This window comes from Nasonia vitripennis (assembly GCF_009193385.2).
Source record: "Nasonia vitripennis strain AsymCx chromosome 4 unlocalized genomic scaffold, Nvit_psr_1.1 chr4_random0003, whole genome shotgun sequence".
NCBI classification, from domain to species: domain Eukaryota; kingdom Metazoa; phylum Arthropoda; class Insecta; order Hymenoptera; family Pteromalidae; genus Nasonia; species Nasonia vitripennis.
In genome coordinates, this window is record NW_022279638.1 from 3,117,013 (window position 1) to 3,137,577 (window position 20,565).

Here is a 20,565-nt window from a genome sequence, read left to right on the forward strand (position 1 = left end):
AGCGAGAAGATATCATCCTTATCACATAACATTAACACAACAGTTAACTCCAAATGATATGATTTTGCGAGTACGTTTTTGTCGATGGGCAATACGAATGATTCAACAAGATCAAGACTTTTTCAGGCACGTTCTTTTTTGAGATGAATCAACATTCAGAAACACTGGAGAATTGAATAGACATAATTGCCATTATTGGTCAGATCAAAATCCTCATTGGTTCAGGCCCATAGACAATCAACACCGCTGGAGTGTTATGGTCTGGTGTGGAATCATCAATGGCTATTTGATTGGTCCTTATTACTTTGAAGAGAACGTGAATGGGGTAAACTTTTTGAGATTACTTCGAGACATTTTACCTGAATTACTAGAAAATGTAGACCTAGCCACAAGGCTAAGAATGTGGATCCAATTAGATGGAGCACCACCACATTATGCACGCATTGTTCGTGATTATTTAAACACCCGCTACAATGGCAGGTGGATTGGGCGAGGTGGCCCAGTTGCCTGGCCCCCTCGTTCACCTGATTTAACCCCTCTCGATTTTTACTTATGGGGATATCTTAAGAATATTGTTTATGCTCAACGGCCAACAACGCGAGATAATATGATCGAACGCATTCGTACAGCTTGTGCAGCAATCCCTCGAGATGTTCTACTTAGAACCATAAGACAATTCAGAGCTCGACTTGATCTTTGCATCCAACAAAACGGCGGTAATTTCGAACAATTAATCAATGGTTAACTCCAGTTAACATTCCATAAAAATACCAAAAAAAATAACAAAAAGGGGAAAAACAAAAAAAACAAATAAAAAAAAAAAAAAATAATAAAACAAAAATGGGATGCTAAATCCTTTTGACAACCTCCTCGATGGTGCATCCTGGGTTCGGCTGATGTCAAAGGTAATTTCCGCACAAAAGATGATTTGTTTCCAAAATCACATGTTCGAACATAAAATTTCCCGCTCTTTCCATTTCTGGTGCCAAAAGTAGGGGTTTCTATTTGAAAAAATCGACTTGACCTTCAAATGACCTTGAAGGTCATGCTCAATGACATTGTCAAGGTCATCATCAGATAGCCAGGGAAAAATCCTAAAACTTTTACCCGAAACTTTTTTCGCTGGCATGCTTTGCCAACGAGATAATTGAGATTAAAGATTAAAATGACTCACCCTGTATAGTATATTAATGATTTTTAAAATCCTTTCAATCTTAATTATTTTTCTAAACAAACAGCCATCACAATATCAAATCATTTAATTTAAAAAAAATTTAAACCTCATTAATTTAAATACCATAGGGTCCTCTTTATCTCATAAAATCATAAATTTTCTCAAACCATTCTGAACTTCAGTTAGCGATTTAGGTTTAACAGATATAGTAATTTTCAGTTATACAGAATATACAAGGTGAGAGACAAAAAATTTGAATCCTGATATCTTTTAAACTAAACGGTTTTATCAACTGCAAAAAGAACCTAGCTGAGGTGATCAAAAGATCGATAGTGTACCAACATTTTAACCTAATTAAAGCCTTTTTACTCCAGTAATCGTACGACATAAAAAACCCATTTATTTAGTTTTTTATTTTTAGTTCATAAATTAGTCATCAAAATGGTTTAAAATTTTTACAGCAAATAAATATTATCATTTTTCATTGTGATAAATTTTATCAAAACGTTTGACGATTTAGTTTTAGAGATATTAATTATTTTTTTTAAAATACCTTTTTTATCATAAAAATTGAACAGAACGGTCAATCTGAAAAGTCTTGCGGGAAAAAGTAGGCAATTGTTAAATATATTGTATAGATCAATTATCAAAACAAGCAAAAATGTTTTTTTTTCAAAAATCAAAAAATGGTATAATATGGCCATAAAATGGTCAGAATCATAAAACAAACATTTTCAAACTGCAAAAAGAACCTAGCTGAGGTGATCAAAAGATCGATACTGTCCAAAAATTTCAACTTAAATAAAGCCTTTTTACTCTCGTAATCGTACGACATAGAAAATCCATATTTTTTAGTTTTCGATTTTTAGCTCAAAAACTAGTCTTGAAAATGGTTTAAAATTATTTGCAGCATCTTTTTTATCTGGATTAAATTTGCAGATGACATCTTGTGATATGCATAAATAAATACAGCATTCGTCATGTCATGTACAAAAACGAGTAACTGATAATTTGTGGAATGGTTCAGGCTGTTGTGTAATGAAGCTTCCTGAACGTCATCTGCGGCATCAGCGGTGGGTGGGCCAACGGCAGCCGCCATATCACGTTAAAAAAAAACTAATTTTATTATTTCATCCCGGTTGAAAATTCGTAAGTCAATAGTTTTTATAATACTAAAGTGAAAAAAACGTCAGCTGGCTGTATCGCGGTGGATTATACGTCAGCTCCTCATATGAACATGAAAAATAAAAAAGTTGTTTTAGTGATTTCATCCCGATTGAAAATTTGTCAGATGATAGTTTACATAATTATTTGAATAAAAAAAATCGTCAGCTGTATATATGTCGGTGGAAAACCCGTCAGCTGACGCAGTGAAATGAGTAGTGCAATATGTAGGTATGAGCAACGCTCGTTTATTGAAATACATCAGCTGACGAACTTTCCCCCGGCATACAGCCAGCTGATTTATTTGTTTACTTTAGGTACTATGTCGACTATTATCTGACAATATTTCAAGCAATATATATTTATATATATATATATATATATATATATATATATATATATATATATATATAGTGTGTGTATAATATATATATATATATATATATATATATATATATATATATATATATATATATATATATATATATATATATATATATTATACACACACACACACACACACAGACACAATCCGTCTATGTATACAGTCTACATATACAGACTGTATATCTATATATTCAGTCCGTCTCTGCCATTTCGAACGGTTCGTATACCTGCTCTCTTCTTATATTCAATAGCTGTCCCACCCTAGGACCGTTTGAATCTTGTGTACAGTTTCAAATCCCCTCACTTGGCCCTGTTAGTCGAAAAGGATCTCCGAGAGCAACGCTTGTTTGAAAAAAATACGAAAATGTCGAACGTGGCTTCATTTTGTGTGTTTTGCCAAAAGACAAATGAAGCATTAAAATTATTCACTGAAGAAATATTTAAAAAGTGTAGTGATATATTAGTTAGTAGAACAAATAATAATTTAGTTGGAAAAGATGTTGTACTGCCGGCACAGATAACCGATTTTCACCTGTACCACAGCAACTGCTATAGACGCTTCACAGCCTTGCCCCCAAAGTATAGAGTTTCAATATCAGCACCTAATGAAGGATCGTCGTCTTCAATACAACAGTATGTAAAACAATATAAATAATCAAGTATATAGATATATATGCACCTTAAAAAATAAATAATCAAGGATGTAGCCTGGGGGAAATTCAAAATAAATATGATGCGAAAATTCACTTTCACTTCGAACCGACGCGCAGCTGTTGAAGCAACGTGACAACAATAGACAGAGAAACCCTCGGAGAAAACCATTACAGCTGCCGGGCTGTTTACAGCGTGCGATGCCGACGCGCTATTTACTTTATGCTATGAAGATGTAAATGTAATATTGCCGAACTTAAAACTGTTTACATCCTTGTCTGTAGTGCATATATAAACGCAATATTTTAGCTAGTCTTATAATTTAACGTTAAAATAAATACTAAAATATCTGCATCTTTGGATTATAAAGATAGCATTTTATTATAGCTAAAAGTAAACAAAAACAGCTTTTTTTTAGGCAAGAACAAACTGAGGAGATTTTAGAAAATATGGAAATTGAAAATGTTACCCCTGGTAGGGATAACCCGGAATTAGTCGAAGGCTCCGAGTTAGCTACCGAGAACATGGATGAAGATGTAGCGCCCGCTGACATTGCCGATCCCGACAATACAATTGAAGGTCAGAAACTGTATACCTGCTTTTCCTGTAGAAAATGTAGGAAAAAGGTAAAAGGCCGTGAGGAAAAATTGTCGGTTTTTCTATCAAATAGTATCGATTCTATAAAAACTCTTGCGACAGAAAGATATCGATATGAATCAGAAGCTGCAACAATAACCATTAGATGGAGAGTATTTCTTTCATAAGTCGTGCAAGAATATTTTAACTCGCGTCATTCAAAATTATCTAAAGAAAAAGAGAAGCGTGAATGGCATTTTACCAGAGACATACGTGCAGAGGCATATGAAAACGTTGAACAATTTGTCGCCGAAAAAATAGTTAATCAAGAGCAGTCTTTTTTGAAATTTTTAAATGACATGTTTATAAATTATTTAAAGAATAATAATACACCGGTTTCAAATACGACATGTAAACCTTATCATTTAAAAGAAAGATTGCTAAAAAAATTTTCCAAAGAAATCAACATAATAACTTTTAAAGGCGAAAGTCTCGTTAAACCTTATAAGGGCATAATTATTAAAAACGAAGTTCACAAGCATGAAGTTTTAGATGCAGCGGCGCGTATTTTAAACGAATTAATACTTAAATTAAAATGTAACAAGATTCCAGCTAATGAGGTGAAAACAAAACATTTGATAGAGGGTGAAGCTGAAGTACCTGAACTAGTTAGCAAATTTTATGAAAAAGTAATTGCAGGCGCTAATTACCGACGACGACAACATACAAGGACCGTCACATTAGCAATATCATTTTCTGAAGATGTAATATATGCCGTTTACAACGGTAGAGTAAAATTATCTAAACAAATCTGTCTTGGCTTAACGTTGAAGAGCTTGACTAACAGCAAAAAATTATAAATATAGTTCATCGGTACGGGCATTGCTGTAGCTATAGTATATTAGAAGGTCTCGAAACCGAGGCAAGATTTACATCTTGCGAGAGCACCGATATTTGCCCGGATGGTATCGTGCGATTACCTGGCTTACTCACTGGAGTTGCGTACGACAACTATGATCGCTTTGTAGATACGACTGGGGGTAAGGACACGCTCCACGACACTGTTGGCATCATTTTTCAAAATGAAAGCGAGGAAGCTGATGATAGCGAAAATATTGAGGAAAATGTCAGTGAGAGCATCGATGGCGTGTCTGCTTCGAAACTAGTTAAACATAGACGGAGTTTTGACATGATCAGCCACGAACTACAGCCGTACACGAAGCGACCACGAATTATTGAAAGTATGCTGCCACTTGACTCACCATTGCGCTTAAACACTCCGAATCTTCAATCAGTGAATCATATTAATTTTGCATGGATGCTTTCACACTATTTTAATATGCAAGGTACAGCGATGTGGGTCGGTTTTAATAGTTTGTTGCATGAAGATACATGCCCTAAGCAAGTTATTTGTTATTTAACGACAATTCATTCTTCACCAACAAATAAGGCTGCCGTATTGCAGACTATGCATCAAAGCAAAGCAGTGGCTAATGAGTGCGGAGAAGATTACATGCAAGTAACGTACGATCTTGCAATTGCAAAAATAGCTCTACAAATTCAAAGCACTGAGAAAGGAGTGTTTGATAATTTATTCATTCACCTTGGGGCTTTCCATATTATGGCGTATTTTAAGGCAGTGGGTAAGTTTATTGATAACTGTGGCTTAACAAACATCATGGTGAGTGCAGATATGCTTGCCAACGGATCGGTGAACGGTTTTATTGCTGGCAAACATTTCAACAGGTGTAATCGCTTGCACCCAATAACAGCGTTGGCGTTCAAAATGTTACACTTTGAAAAGTTTGTCGAACAAGAGAATATAGAATTAACCCACGAATTAACATTGAATTTGCTACAGTTTTTAAAAAGAAAATCGCGTGAACCTGCATTCATAGAGCCTGATTTGACAAATTTGCTTGAAAAGTACGAAATTTTTAGAAAGCAAACAGTAGAAGGCAAGCACGGTAAAACAGCACAGTTGTACATGCAGTATGTGCAATTTATCGATTATTATTTATTACTCAATGCAAGCATCCGCACAGGTAATTTCGATATATTTAAATTCGTTTTACCGAAAATAAATAATTTGTTTTTTGCTTTCAATCAGCCAAATTATTCACGATATTTAGTGAAATATCACGATAATTTGTTGAAAGTAGATGTCACATCCAGGATTGTGTCTGCAATTTGAGAAGGGCTCAATCGGTGTTAAAAGGACGATGAAACCTTTCTCTAGACAACCGATTGATCTGACTCTCGAACAGACTATAAATGCTGGTGCTACGAATAAGTTGACAGTTGCGATCTACAAAAAGCCGAATAAAACATAATTCAACACAGCTCCACGGATTTATTGATGGAATCAAACGTACCGTGAATCCGTTTGCCAATAATCTAGATAATAATTATTTATATAACATTTCTACTGGCGAAGCAGCGTCCAAACATGTAGAAAATTTCTTGCTCAATGCTGAAAAAAAGGGAAACGACAAACGAGAAGTTTTCATACAAATTTGCGTAGATGATCCAAATAAGTTCGAGCAGACTATTTCAAAGTCAAAGTATTATACTTTTAGTGACACTGTTATTAAGAAAAAAGTTTCGGTTGCTGGAAAAGAGGTAGAACTGCGAATGCAGCGCGATTTATTTGGCCAGCTTCTTCATATTTCTTTGAAAAAAAGAACTCAATTTAGAAAAGTTTCTAGCTTATCCATTAACGCCAGTGACTCTGTCTATGTGTCACTTTGACGGATCAATTTGTAAAACTTAAATCGGCATTAATGAAGTTACTAGAAAAAGAAGTGCAATCTCAACCACCTCTGGCAACCGATGTCATGATATACGATGGATATTTCATGTTACATCTGATTAAAGATGTGCCAGCTACCTTTGGCAATATTTCAAAGAAAGTACTGCAGACAATATGTACGAGTAGAGCAAAAATTGTCGTAATTGCCTTTGATCAATATATTTCTCCATCGATCAAAGACACTGAACATAAGCTCCGAGGTATGGTACAAGCAAACTTTCATATCGATGGTCCTGATCAACTGCGGAAAAAGGCGTTATTAGTTGAACTAAAAAATATAAATTTTAAACAAGCACTCGTTAAATTTTTTATTGATAATTGGGCAGAAGACTACATGGCACCGTTTATTAATGATAAAACTATTTATGTCAATTCAGGCGCTTGTTTTAAATTTACTGTCATAGACGGTCTTTTTTAGAAAAGGCAAAAAGCGCCCGTTTACCATCATGCGTACATCTACTGACTTTACCGAGAGCTTTATTCAGATGTCAACGCCATCGGACAATAGAGAAGAAACTTTTGCCAAGATAGAGCAGTTTATTTATAAAATGTATGGGTTCAAATCGTTGAAAAGCATTAACGACGTATGATTAGCAACGTTTCAAAAAACGTACAAACACATCGATAACGATGACGTTTTCCGTTTGCCCAAGAAAAGTATTGATGGTTCGGCCATTACCACCATGCAAAGCGGAACTCTACCAACATTTTTTGAGAGCGTGTTATGTAGCGCAAATGTGGGCGCACGCATACCTACAAGTTACCATTGCTGAGCCTCCAACAAATTATGGCTGGAGAGAGAATACAAGTACGGCTTTTATTGGTTTTTTGTGAGCCAGTTACCAACGACCATCACCGAAATAACGATTCAACCCGAAGAAGGTAGAATTTTTTAAAATTTTAATTATATTATCAGATTATGTTGTATATATAAACTTGATGGTTTTTGTTTTATTTTGTTATAGATGATAATGATGAAAATCTAAGGGCGGAATCTGAAAGTGACTCTGACAATGATTTCGAGGATGATGGAAGTAGCAGGAGCCAAAGCGAAGATGCAATAGAATAACAGCTGTTTTTTTTGAATAAACGATGATAATACATAAAGTATTGATTAATATATTAATTAATACATATTACTTTATTTCTCAAGTTTTATTTCTTCCTTTATAAATTGAAATCCAGTTAGAATATTTATTCAATCCGTAATTTACGCGTCCCATCCAATTTACGCTTATTATCAACGTTCCGAGTAACTTTAGTTAACTTATTTCATCCCGATTGAAATATTGTCAGACAATAGTCGACATAGTACCTGTAGTAAACAAATAAATCAGCTGGCTGTATGCCGGGGGAAAGTTCGTCAGCTGATGTATTTTAATAAACGAGCATCGCTCATACCTACATATTGCACTACTCATTTCACTGCGTCAGCTGACGGGTTTTCTACCGACATATATACAGCTGACGATTTTTTTTATTCAAATAATTATGTAAACTATCATCTGACAAATTTTCAATCGGGATGAAATCACTAAAACAACTTTTTTATTTTTCATGTTCATATGAGGAGCTGACGTATAATCCACCGCGATACAGCCAGCTGACGTTTTTTTCACTTTAGTATTATAAAAACTATTGACTTACGAATTTTCAACCGGGATGAAATAATAAAATTTGTTTTTTTTTAACGTGATATGGCGGCTGCCGTTGGCCCACCCACCGCTGATGCCGCAGATGACGTGCAGGAAGCTTCATTACACAACTGCCTGAACCATTCCACAAATTATCGGTCGAGATGAAATAATCAACCTCAATCTGCTACTGGCTCCCGGAATATTTGTTCTTTAGGTAGGAAGCTTTAGGTAGAATAAAGAAAGAATATATTGTGCTAACTCCAAAATATATTGCACGAGCACACACGCGGGTGTTCGAGACGCAGACGAAAGGCGTAGTCAGAGATCGGGAAAGAGCTAGTGAGAGAGAGAGAGAGAGAGAGAGAGAGAGAGAGAGAGAGAGAGAGAGAGAAGTAGAGAGCTGACACTTACGGATCGTAGATTCTACTCGCTCTCGGAAACCAGCTCAAGCCCCAGGACGTCTCCTTCGAAGGCGAGGTAGCGTAGTCGCACAACAGACAGGCTCAAGGCAATGACGCACGAAGACCCTATCAGTTGAGCCGTAGTCTCGGAAATCACATACATTCTGTTCGATTTGAGGCGTATTGAGATAATTCACGCGGTCTAGAAGCGAAAACAGACGTCTACTCGGTAAGCTAGCTAGAACGGATCTGTCGCGCGTATACTAAGTCTCGCGTGTGGAGCTCTCTCTCTCTCTCTCTCTCTCTCTCTCTCTCTCTCTCTCTCTCTCTCTCTCTCTCTCTCTCTCCCCACTCATCGTCGAAGTGTGCTCTGCCACTCTTCACCTGTAACATGTAACTATTGTACATCAATATGATACAATTATTGTATGCTGGGGAGATTATGACGAGTTAACAAAGTTTCTCGTCATAATATATATCTATGTGTCGCATATGAATCATAAAATAATTCAGATTAAAAATACGAATAAACATTTTTGCTATATTTTTTTGAGAAGATTATTTACAGCATCTGACATATCTGGACCAATCTTACTATGTTGTATGATATACATTATTTTTAATTATTTACTATAACAATGACATAAATATATATAATTTTATATCTGTATGTAAATATAGCTGATTTATGTGAAATGTTTCATGACCAGGTCACTTTTTGTAAACCATTCTTTATTACAAAAAATAGATAAATCTAATCTCTTTTTTATTTATTTTTTTCAATAGTATAATGTAGTCATATTTTTGTCATATATCTATCATTAAATAATTGTCATTCTGGAAGGATTTACTAGTTCTGGTAAATTTTTACAGGCATGTTTAAGGTACATGTTAAGCCCACATTTTGTATACTTATAAAATTTCGATTCAGACACGATAAGGCAACTAAAATATATCTGGCAAACACTTATAAAAATCCCAATATTCTGAATACTTATAACAATATCGAATCCGGCAAGATAACGCAACTTCAAGCGCATCTGTCTAATACTTATTGTAAAAATTAAAGCAGATTTACATATTTATTTTGCTAATAAGATGAAACGCTATGGCTTCCTTGGGCTTACTCTATGCTGTGTTTTACCCGGTATATTTCTCGGCACCGACCACCTGTTTGCCTTGGCTTAGCGACAGTGCAGGCTCTTTTGTAACAATTGCTCCAGACGACCGAATCGTCAAGACAACGAGATCTTTTTCTTGCGCCTGCACTCTCGCGCCATCAATTCTTCCCGCAGCTCAGCCGTGATCTAATTTAGAGCAAGAGGCGATCTTGGTCAGTAGCGGAGGTGGAACATAGGGGAAATTTACGCAGAACTCAAGAGGTTTATGCTGCGACTGTCTTATTTATTTATGTCCTGCATTTTACGCTTACAGCATATTTTACTCAACACTTTGGATAAACCAAGTTCTCGAAAAACCAATGGAATCAGATAAATCGCCGAAAACTCCCGGATTTTGTCCCGAAACCGAACTTATTCACCCAAATACTCATACACACGGTCGTACGAACCCACCCTCGGCACTCCTCCTCATAAAGCGACACTCCGGCTGAGCTCGTGCATCGGGCGACGCCCTATTGCCTGTCCCAGGACGACTCCTTCGCGTGAACCCGCCGCGCTCACCACCCCGCTAACGCCCCGCTAAGAAACCAAAAACCGATACAAAACTAACACTAACCCAATACGAAACTCTTTCTAAACCGAAACACGTTCGAGTCGCCTCCACCAGGAGTTTCGGCGACACGCCTGACCGCAAAGAAGATGTTAAGAGGAGAAAAACCACTGAACTTTGTTTTGAGTGCGTCGAGGGACACGTCCGTCCCGGACCAGAGCTGGTAAGCAAGAGAGCGAGCACTGCTCCTTGTTCGAACTCGCGACCCGCGCCGGCGACAACGGAGACCGCTGACTCGCTTTCTCGCACTGTCGCTATCCGCGAATACGTGTGCCTTCTACTGGTCTGCGTCCGCGCGCGCTTTTCGATTTCTCTCAAACACTCACACTAATTCATGCAAAATTTTTACGATGAGCCCCTTTGCCTGATAAATCAACTTCGATATTATTTTGTCAATCATTCTTCAGCCCATCCGTGGCCTTGCAATGTCCACGATGACGATGGTTCTCCGGGTTTCAGATCTGCAATCCCCTCGTTCCCGAATTGATCTGATAAAGCTGCGACTCTTACTCCCCCCGCCCCCCTCTCTCATCTGCTTCAGGTGAGTCTCACACGCGTGTCGGATCGCTCCGTCTTCGAGCCCGATTTTCGGCTGTTTTCTGACTGACTCCGTGTGAGTCTGGATATTTTCAGAAAATCTGGCCTCCCACAGGCCCCACGCGCCGGAGCATTACTGCATGGCTCCTTAAAAAGAGCCAGGGAGACCGTTCAAAACCTGCAGTGTCCCGGAGAGGTTAGGAGCGCAGCGGAGCAATTCGGCAGAATTCTGGCGGACTTTTCATCTTGGCCGATGGCATCCCTGCTCGGACCTGAGTCGGACCTCGCAAGCAAATCGGCTGCAACTTTGCCAGCATCGATGCCATCATTGACGACTTTATCATCTGCATCAACATCCATACAGTCGTCATCATCGTCATCATCATCATCCGCACCCTCTATATAACTCGCGAGGCCCCCTGACAATGCGCCGGGTACTGGGAGTAGCTTGAGGGCGGGATTTCTCAATGTGAACTCGCTCAGGGCTCGTATTGGGATCGTCCGTAATTTTTTGGCAGAGCGCCCCTCGTTTGACATGTTTGGCTTTGCGGAGACATGACTGGGTCCGATTGTGGATGATAGCCTAGTTAGCATTGGGGGATTTTCCATCATTAGGCAGGATCGAAATGTAAACGGAGGTGGCGTCGCCTTGTTTGTGCGCAATGGATTGAAAATTAAAAAGCTTGCTTCATCTGATACTATGGGTCTAGGAAAACCTGGAATGCCAGAGTACATTTTTTGTAGCGTTTAATGGGGCGACTCACCTCCGGTACTACTCGGAGTTATTTAAGCCTCGGAGTTAGGCCCCCGAAAATTCCGATGCAAAAGGACTCAGACCTTTTTGATGTATTGCGGGACTTATGCGGCGAATTTAGTCATAAGATCATAATGGGTGATCTGACCTCGGATTTACTATCTGACTCAGACGACGCTGCTACTATCAAGCGTCTGTCCGAAGAGTTATCTCTTCAGATCATCCGGCATGGTCCCACACATCATACCTCATCGTCTCACACGTGGATTGACCTTATCATGACCGACGAAAACGACACGATCTTGGACTCTAAGAATGAGAGGCTGCCTAGTTTTGGCAAGCATTGTGTCATAGATGTCTCGCTAGACATCTACGCTCCCACTCTTGCGAGTGAGACTTTCTCTTACCGGGATTACAGTGCATAGACACAACTAGTCTTGTCGACTTCTTGTCTTGTTGTGACTGGACAGCCATGAATTCCATCGAAACCGGTCTGGAGGGCGCTTTATGAGTTCTTAATAATAATATAAAATTAGCAATTGATGAATTGGCGCCTTTGAAAACGGTTTGCCCACGTAGGAAATATGCTCCTTGGTCTGGACCAGAGCTGAGGCTGCTCATCGATAAACGCAATGCTACACTCAGGCGCTATGGGCGCACGGGGAGAGCGGAGCTTTTCGATGAGGTCCTTCGACTCACCAACGAGGTCGACATGCGTTCTGCTCAAGAACGTGAGTCCTTCCTTCGCCAACAACTATCGGACGCCCTTGATGAAAATAGAAATATCTGGAAGGTAATGCGTAAGGAGGAGTTTTTTGGTTTTACGCCGGGGGAGCTGAATGAGCACTTCGTGGTATCGGTGTCACCCCTCGAAAATATAGACAATGCAAAGGACATTATTTTACTTGCAAGCGAGGAGGGCTTTACTTTCAGCCCTGTTAGTATGAGCGATGTCGTCCTTGCTATATCACATTTTTCCTCGCAAGCGAGGGGTGTCGATGGTATTCTATGCGGGGTGATCGTCAAGGCCCTCCCAATTATTGGCGAATTTATTCTTAATCTATTTAAGTGCTCCTTCGCTCAGGGGATCTTTCCGAGTATCTGGAAGCAGGCACAGTTAATCGCGCTAAGAAAGACCAGCGCTTCTTCCAATGTTAAGGACTTTCGTCCAATTGCATTGCTCTGCATCCGCTCAAAGGTACTTGAGAAGATCGCGCACACCCAGATCACGGAGTATCTCAATAAAAATAATATAATCGACCCCTTCCAGGCGGGTTTCCGAAAACACCACAGTACACAAACAGCGTTATTAAAATTAACCGACGACGTACGCATGGCAATTGACAAAAAGAAGGTGACGCTTATGCAAGGCCTTTGACACCATCTCACCTTCCAAATTACTATCTAAGCTGAAACAGCTGGGGTTCTCTAGGGCGGCTCTCCTGTGGATTAAATCATATTTACAGGGGCCATCTCAGATGGTAACTTCGAATAAAAACGGAACTTCAGGGTGGCTTAAAACCAATCTGGAAGTTCCACAGGGTTCTGTCCTGGGACCCTTGCTGTTTAGCCTCTATGTCAACGGCCTGCAAAATATACTCGACGACAACACAATTAAACATCTTTTTTACGCGGATGACCTCCAGATCTATCTACACACCATCAAAGATAATTTCCTGGACGGCGTGGCTCGACTGGCAGAAGCGGCACGGTTGGTTTCTGGCTGGGCGGAGAGCTCCAGCAAAACCAAGTCTATATTTTTCGGGTCCATGAAGAACGTTAACGATATTAAATCATGGAAATTGCCTGGGGTTCCGTTGCCGGACAGAGTGATCGTCCCATTCAGTGAGACGGCCATGAGTCTCGGTGTTGTATTGGATAGCAAACTTACTTGGAAACCGCAGGTCGATGCTATCACGAAAAAAGTAAATAAAACCCTGTATAGCCTGCGGTTTATCAGGGGCTGCACCACTGAGACTCTCCGCAGAAGGCTAGTTGAGACACTTATACAACCGCACATCGACTACTGTGCTGTGACTATCCTGGACGCGTCTAACGAACAACGAATACGTATACAGAGACTGAGCAATTCGTGTGTGAGATTCATCTTCGGGGTTAGGAGGATTGAACACATCAGTCCTTACCGGAGGCGACTAGAATGGCTTCGCACCGATTCTAGAAGGCTCTACTTTGAGGCCATTCTATTATACAGAATAATCCGGATCGGTGAACCTTTGTATCTGGCCTCATTGTTCAATAAACACAAGCAAAGATCCTCCAGTAGGGGAGTTCCCCCGGAACTGAACATCCTTACCGTGAGTACTGAAACCGGGGCTAGGGCCATCCAGGTCCAGGGTGCTCGGTTCTGGAACTCTCTCCCTTCTACTCTGCGAAACCTGCCATCTCTCGCCTCCTTCAAGAGAGCACTACGGCGGCACCTGCTGGCCACTGAATCGTGACGACTCTGAGCCCTCTGGCGCTGCAATCTTAATCTTAATCTAGTTGTAATCTAGTCAGACTCGGCCCTTAGGCCGTAAAAATTCATTCAGTATTACGTATTTTAGATTTCAAACGTGCAATACAGATAGGTCTATGACCAAACCTTAAATGTATAGCGTAATATTAGAAAAGTTTAATGAGATAATTAAATATGACGAAATGTGATTTTATGTGACGGTATTTTTATATATTTTATTTTCTCTTTTTGTTAGACTGCATGCGACACAGTCTTTGTGATCTATATTGTATTTAGCAAATAAAGACCTCTCTCTCTCTCTCTCTCTCTCTCTCTCTCTCTCTCTCTCTCCCTCTCTCTCTCTCGCTCTCTCTTTCTCATTATACATACTCTAAACATACCTCAATCTATTGTTATTTCTTTTCTTACTTTGTAATGCTGTAAACTTACAATCGTACAATATACTGTACGCAAAATAAAATTAATTAATCTAATCTAATCTAATCTCTCTCGCACCTACTGTAGTTCTCGGCGAGTCATGAAAAGCAAAAAGCACATACACACATAAGTTCTCGCTCTACTCATTCACACTTATCGGGCTCGGGATGCTCTGCTTCCACCCCGGCCCAGGACCCGCTGTGTTTGGCACGCTGAAATCTCTTGCAACGTTACAAAAAATATATGAACAATTTACGCAATATTCTCATTCATAACAATCTATTGAATATATTTATTCTGGTTATCAAAACATACAACAAATTCTCATTATTGTGATAATCATCCACTACCTAGTATTCCGGATCTCAATTATTATTGTACAAATTAACTTAAAGTCATCAATTTAATTTACTCTTCTTGATCCGTCGTCAAAATTACGACACAGATCGGAAAACGTTCACTGCTTTTCTAAAATAATTTTAATCAATTTTGGTACATTATTATATAACTAACTGCACCCAGAGCCAAGAAGAGTGGTGACCGTTTCAAAAGTTATACTCTGCATGTATGGTACTATGAAAATATGTTAATTACCAAGACCCAAGGGATGAAATTATAACGGATATCTTGGTTGATCACTCAGATGTAAGGTACATGACGTCAGTTATTTATTATTTATATTTGAAAAACTATTACTTCTTACCTGAATTGGTACTATTAGAAACGACCGTACTGAATGGTGTACCTTGCGTTAGTGTTCCAAACATTGTGGAAGGTTGTCCTAAAATAAGAATTCGGTGCGTATTTGAAATGTATTAATACATAATTAGTTTCGAACAAGCAGAATATTACCTTGAACTGCACCTTTTCGTCCAGCAGTATAATCTTCTAAACGTAATTCTTCTAAAGACTTAGATTCATATTCTTTCATACATGTTATGCAATGATGACGCGTAGAAATAGTTTGTGTAGTGCCATTTTTAACCATTGTATCAGTACCGGTGACCGGACTGAACTTAACCAAGGTACCCGTCATATTATTAACAGAATTAGTACCACCAAATCCTAAAATCAGATAAAATAATGTAAATTACGTTTTTTCTACATGCCGGATATGGAATGCTGTGATTTTTAAATTCGAAAAATGTCATATAAATCTTATCCATAGCATGAATTAAGTCATCACAATTTTATATTATTCATAATCTAAAAATTTATTGAGTATTCGTCTGTCAGCGGATAAATTTTGCACAGAATGCGTTTCACCAGTGACTTGTGAAGTGTTGGCCGATCGGCCAGAGTAGTAGGTACTTTTCTAAGGATGGAGTAGAAAATATGAGCGCTTATTCTTTAGAATGCCAAAAAACCGCTGCCAATTCTTTGACACGTAGCTTTTTTCAACTAAATGTATAGTTCCAACACATAAAATATTGTTTATAGCATAGTGTGGCTAAAATCCGCTTTTAAGTCACGCCTATCTGTGACTAAAGTAGTCCTTTTTTTGCACCGTGTTTATCACACTCACGAATTAGTACCTTAGTCACGAATAGACGAGACTTGCGGATTTTAGCAGTCTGTGCTATAAAATTTTATACGATACTCTTGACTTAAATGGTTCAGTTTTACACGGCGGTAATTTACTATTAAATATACAGTATATTAATGCTGTTTTTAAATATTTTCAATCTTAATTATTCTACTAAAAGAAAAAATTTCTTAGCAAAAGACTATGGCAATCAAAAACATTCAACCATAATCTATAAAATAAGGGAAGGGTGACACTTCAAGGAGTGAGACGACTTCAATCGCGCTGACTAGCGGTTAGCCGGGCGCTGTTCCCGTTCGCCACCCGGCACCATATCAAATCATATATCTTTCATAAAAAACATCAGTGAAATAATCCGCAGCGCCAAAATGTCAGGAAGCGCACCCACGCCTCGCTGGCCAAGAAAAGCTGCAAAGAGGAAAAAAGCTCACCTAGGTCCCAGTGGGAATCATGAGAAAAATAAAATTGGGCGCAGCTGCTCACAGAGTCCCTCTTTCTCTTTTTATCTCGAGCAAATACTTAATCGATTAAAAATATCCTATCTAATAGGAATAATCTCCAAATATTGCGACAGCAAAGGGTCGCGCAGTAGTAGTGGTGACGAAGTAACACGGTACTGGTAAAGCGCACGCGCGTTAATTTCCGCGACACTTAAAATACTCATGGTTTATATTATGTAGATCGTTAGTCGGTGAAAGTTGATCAAGGACTGAAGAAGCTGCGCTGATTATCGACTCCCGTCACACACTTTTCCACCACTTCATAATTTTAAAAAGCCCTGCATTGACACTTTTTATCAAAACCGTGAGACAGAAGTCGTCAGTTGTAATCATATCTTATACTTCGACTTAGTGCATCTCAGATGTATGAAAAAAGCATTAAATGCATGGAAACTCGTCTCTAGAATACGCAGATGACCGAGTTCATCTCGGGTTTACGTGAGAACGGTATTTTTCGCCTCTCTCTCTCTCTCTCTCTCTCTCTCTCTCTCTCTCTCTCTAGCTCTCTCTCTCTCTCTCTCTCTCTCTCTCTCTCTCTCTGGTGAGTCTCGCACGCGTGTCAGATCGCTCCATCTCCGAAACTAGTTTTCGCCTGTTTTCTGACTGACTCCGTGTGAGTCTGTATATTTTTAGAAAATCTGGCCTCCCGCAGGCTCCACGTGCCGGAGTATAACTGCATGGCTCCTTAAAAAAGAGCCAGGGAGACCGTGTAAAAGTTGAAGTGTTCTGGAGAGGTTAGGAGGGCAACAGAGCAATTTGGCGGGATTCTGGCAGACTTTCCATCTTGGCCGTTGGCATCCCTGCTCCTTGGTGGTGACGTCAAGACTGGCGCGTAATTTGAACATCATTCAATTGGATACCGCAATGGCACCAGTGGTTTGCTCAGTCTACAATGACGACTCCAAGCCACCAACAAGTACGTGCCCGACCTGCCGTCTTCCGTGCCATACCCGCTGTTCGAGCAAGAAGATGAACGCGGTGTGTAATAATTGTCGGAAGACGGAGACGCTAGAGACACTTCCGCCAGAGACCTCTACTCCTGCCGTGTTGACGTCTGCAACCAAGTCCACCCCGGAGAGTGGATCAGCACGGAGGAAGCCTTCCCCGCCTCCTGGAAAATCTCAGGTGAGCGTTCGCACCGGGCCAGTGCTCCGAACCAAATCGGCAACACCTCGCGTCTCTCCCCACCACCAGACGCGGCTTGCGGCGTCGACGCCGTGTGCAAATACGCGGTCAGGTGTTCGGAGCGGCAGTTGCGCGACAACCAGTCCCCCTCTCCGCCCTAACACGAAGAAGGAACAGCGAGAGAGTAGCCTACAGAGCTGCGATACCTCTGCCGGGCGGGTCACTGACATCCAGGCGCCGGCATTGCTGACTTCGGCGTCGGCTGACGAGTCATCTGCACAGGACACCGTGAACACACAGAAGACTCGAGCAAAGGATGCGCCATTGGGTGACACCAGCCTTTTGGGTGTCTCTAATATTTTAATTCCAGTGAGTACCATGGAGCTTTTCTTTCAACGTTTTGACATGCTCCAGGATCAGCTTGATGGGCTGAGGGCTCTCGTGAGCAGGGGTTCGGTGCCACATAGCATCTCCTCTGCCTAGCAGAAGGGGGTGCTACAGTCGGCACGGAGGAATTGAATACCCGTATCTCTGCTCTTGAGACCCAGCTAGCCGATAACATCAGTGTGTCTAATAGATTGTTTGACGCCAACAAGCTGCTTCTGGACGAAAATAGTATTCTTAGGGACGAGTTGCAACAAACGCAACAACTACTCGGAAGGCTTCATCGTGCTCGCCAAGACTATGACACGGGCTCGACGCCGGTTTCGAACAGCGGTCCGATGCTGTCCTCGGGTCCTAGTGTTACCACCAATCGTGAAGCCACCGAGGTAGCGGGAGCACGAAAATGCTCCACTCCTCGGTTGGCACCCACTGGCGGCGGCGCGGGGTCGGAGAGGGACGGAGCCGAGGGGTGCGAGGTCATTATCAATGGCCTAATACATGATAATTTCGACGAGAAAATCTCGGATGTAGCTGCCTTTGCACTGCTCGGAGCCGTCCTTCCGGCCCTGAAGAAAAGCGACATTACCAATACTCGAGTACTGCGCATGCGTAGACCAGATAGGGCTCAGAGAAACGGCACGACCGCGACAAAACCGGCGACTCCTCGTGGTGTGCTGCCATCTCTCGTGGTCAGGCTTGCGAGCCCGGGCTTGGTCAGGGAAGTCATGCGAGCGAAAAGCGCGCTCGCAAACAACTACCTGACCACAAACGATATCAAGCCCGGTGTTCTAGACCCGGAGGCTGCTGCCTGCTTATCCGGGCATAAAGTTTTTATAAATGAAATGCTGTCCCAAGAAAAATTCTCGCAGTTTAAAAACTTGAGGCCCATTGCACAGGGACTGGGCTTCAAATATGTCTGGCACGCAGGTGGCAGGTTCCTGGCTAGGCGTAGGGGGAGTGAGCGCGCGCACGTGTTCGCATCTGCTGCCGATTTGCAGGCCATTCTCACGGCGTGTCAGGCCGGCTTGAAACAACCTCGACGACAGAAGATTTGCATGACAGTCACTGAAAAGGACGTTAACTCTGACACTACTTCATGTAACGGACCTGAGTCGGACCTGTCAGGCAAGTCGGCTGCAGCTCTGCCAACATCGTCGCCATCATTGACGACTGTATCATCTGCACTAACATCCATACAGTCGTCATCATCGTCATCATCACTTGCGCCCACTATATGACTCGCGAGGCCCTCTGACAATGCGCCGGGTGCTGCGTGTGGTTTGAGAGCGGGCTTTCTCAATGTGAACTCGCTCAGGGCTCGCATTGGGATCGTCCGTAATTTTTTGGCAGAGCGCCCATCGTTTGACATCTTTGGTTTTGCGGAGACATGGCTGGGTCCGATTTTGGATGATAGCCTAGTTAGCATCGGGGGATTTTCCATCATTAGGCAGGATCGAAATGTAAACGGAGGTGGCGTCGCCTTGTTTGTGCGCAATGGATTGAAAATCAAAAAGCTTGCTTCATCTGATACTATGGGTCTAGGAAAACCTGGAATCCCAGAGTATCTTTTTTGTAGCGTACAAAGGGGCGACTCACCTCCGGTACTACTCGGAGTTATTTACAGGCCCCCGAAAATTCTGATGCAAAAGGACTCAGACCTTCTTGATGTATTGCGGGACTTATGCGGCGAATTTAGTCATAAGATCATAATGGGTGATCTGAACTCGGATTTACTATCCGACTCGGACGACGCTCCTACTATCAAGCGCCTGTCCGAAGAGTTATCTCTTCAGACCATCCAGCATGGTCCCACGCATCATACCTCATCGTCTCACACGTGGATTGACCTCATTATGACCGACGAGAACGACACGATCTTGGACTCTAAGAATGAGTGGCTGCCTAGTTTCGGCAAGCATTGTGTCATAGATGTCTCGCTAGACATCTACGCTCCCACTCCTACGAGTGACGCTTTCTCGTACCGGGATTACAAGTGCATTGACACAACTAGTTTAGTAGACGTCTTGTCTTGTTGCGACTGGACAGCCATGAATTCCATCGAAACCGGTCTGGAGGGCGCTTTATGAGTTCTTAATAATAATATAAAATTAGCAATTGATGAATTGGCGCCTTTGAAAACGGTTTGCCCACGTAGGAAATATGCTCCTTGGTCTGGACCAGAGCTGAGGCTGCTCATCGATAAACGCAATGCTACACTCAGGCGCTACGAGCGCACGGGGAGGGCGGAGCTTTTCGATGAGGTCCTTCGACTCACATACGAGGTCGACATGCG

General features: G+C 41.1%; 1 protein-coding gene across 9 annotated transcripts in view; it reads right to left on the reverse strand.

Annotated features, from left to right (window-relative positions):
* Positions 1 to 20,565, reverse strand: part of LOC100679705 (nuclear pore complex protein Nup98-Nup96) — a 429,239-nt gene that overhangs the window by 366,458 nt on the left and 42,216 nt on the right. For all 9 annotated transcript variants that reach the window (XR_004345266.1, XM_031928065.2, XM_031928066.2 and 6 more), the window contains 2 exons: positions 15,570 to 15,782; positions 15,421 to 15,498 (listed from right to left, as the gene is read on the reverse strand). Coding sequence is in view for 8 of the 9 variants with exons in the window: in XM_031928065.2 (XP_031783925.1) it covers positions 15,421 to 15,498; positions 15,570 to 15,782 (291 nt within the window). In the remaining variant the exon portion in view is untranslated. The remainder of the gene's footprint in view (positions 1 to 15,420; positions 15,499 to 15,569; positions 15,783 to 20,565) is intronic.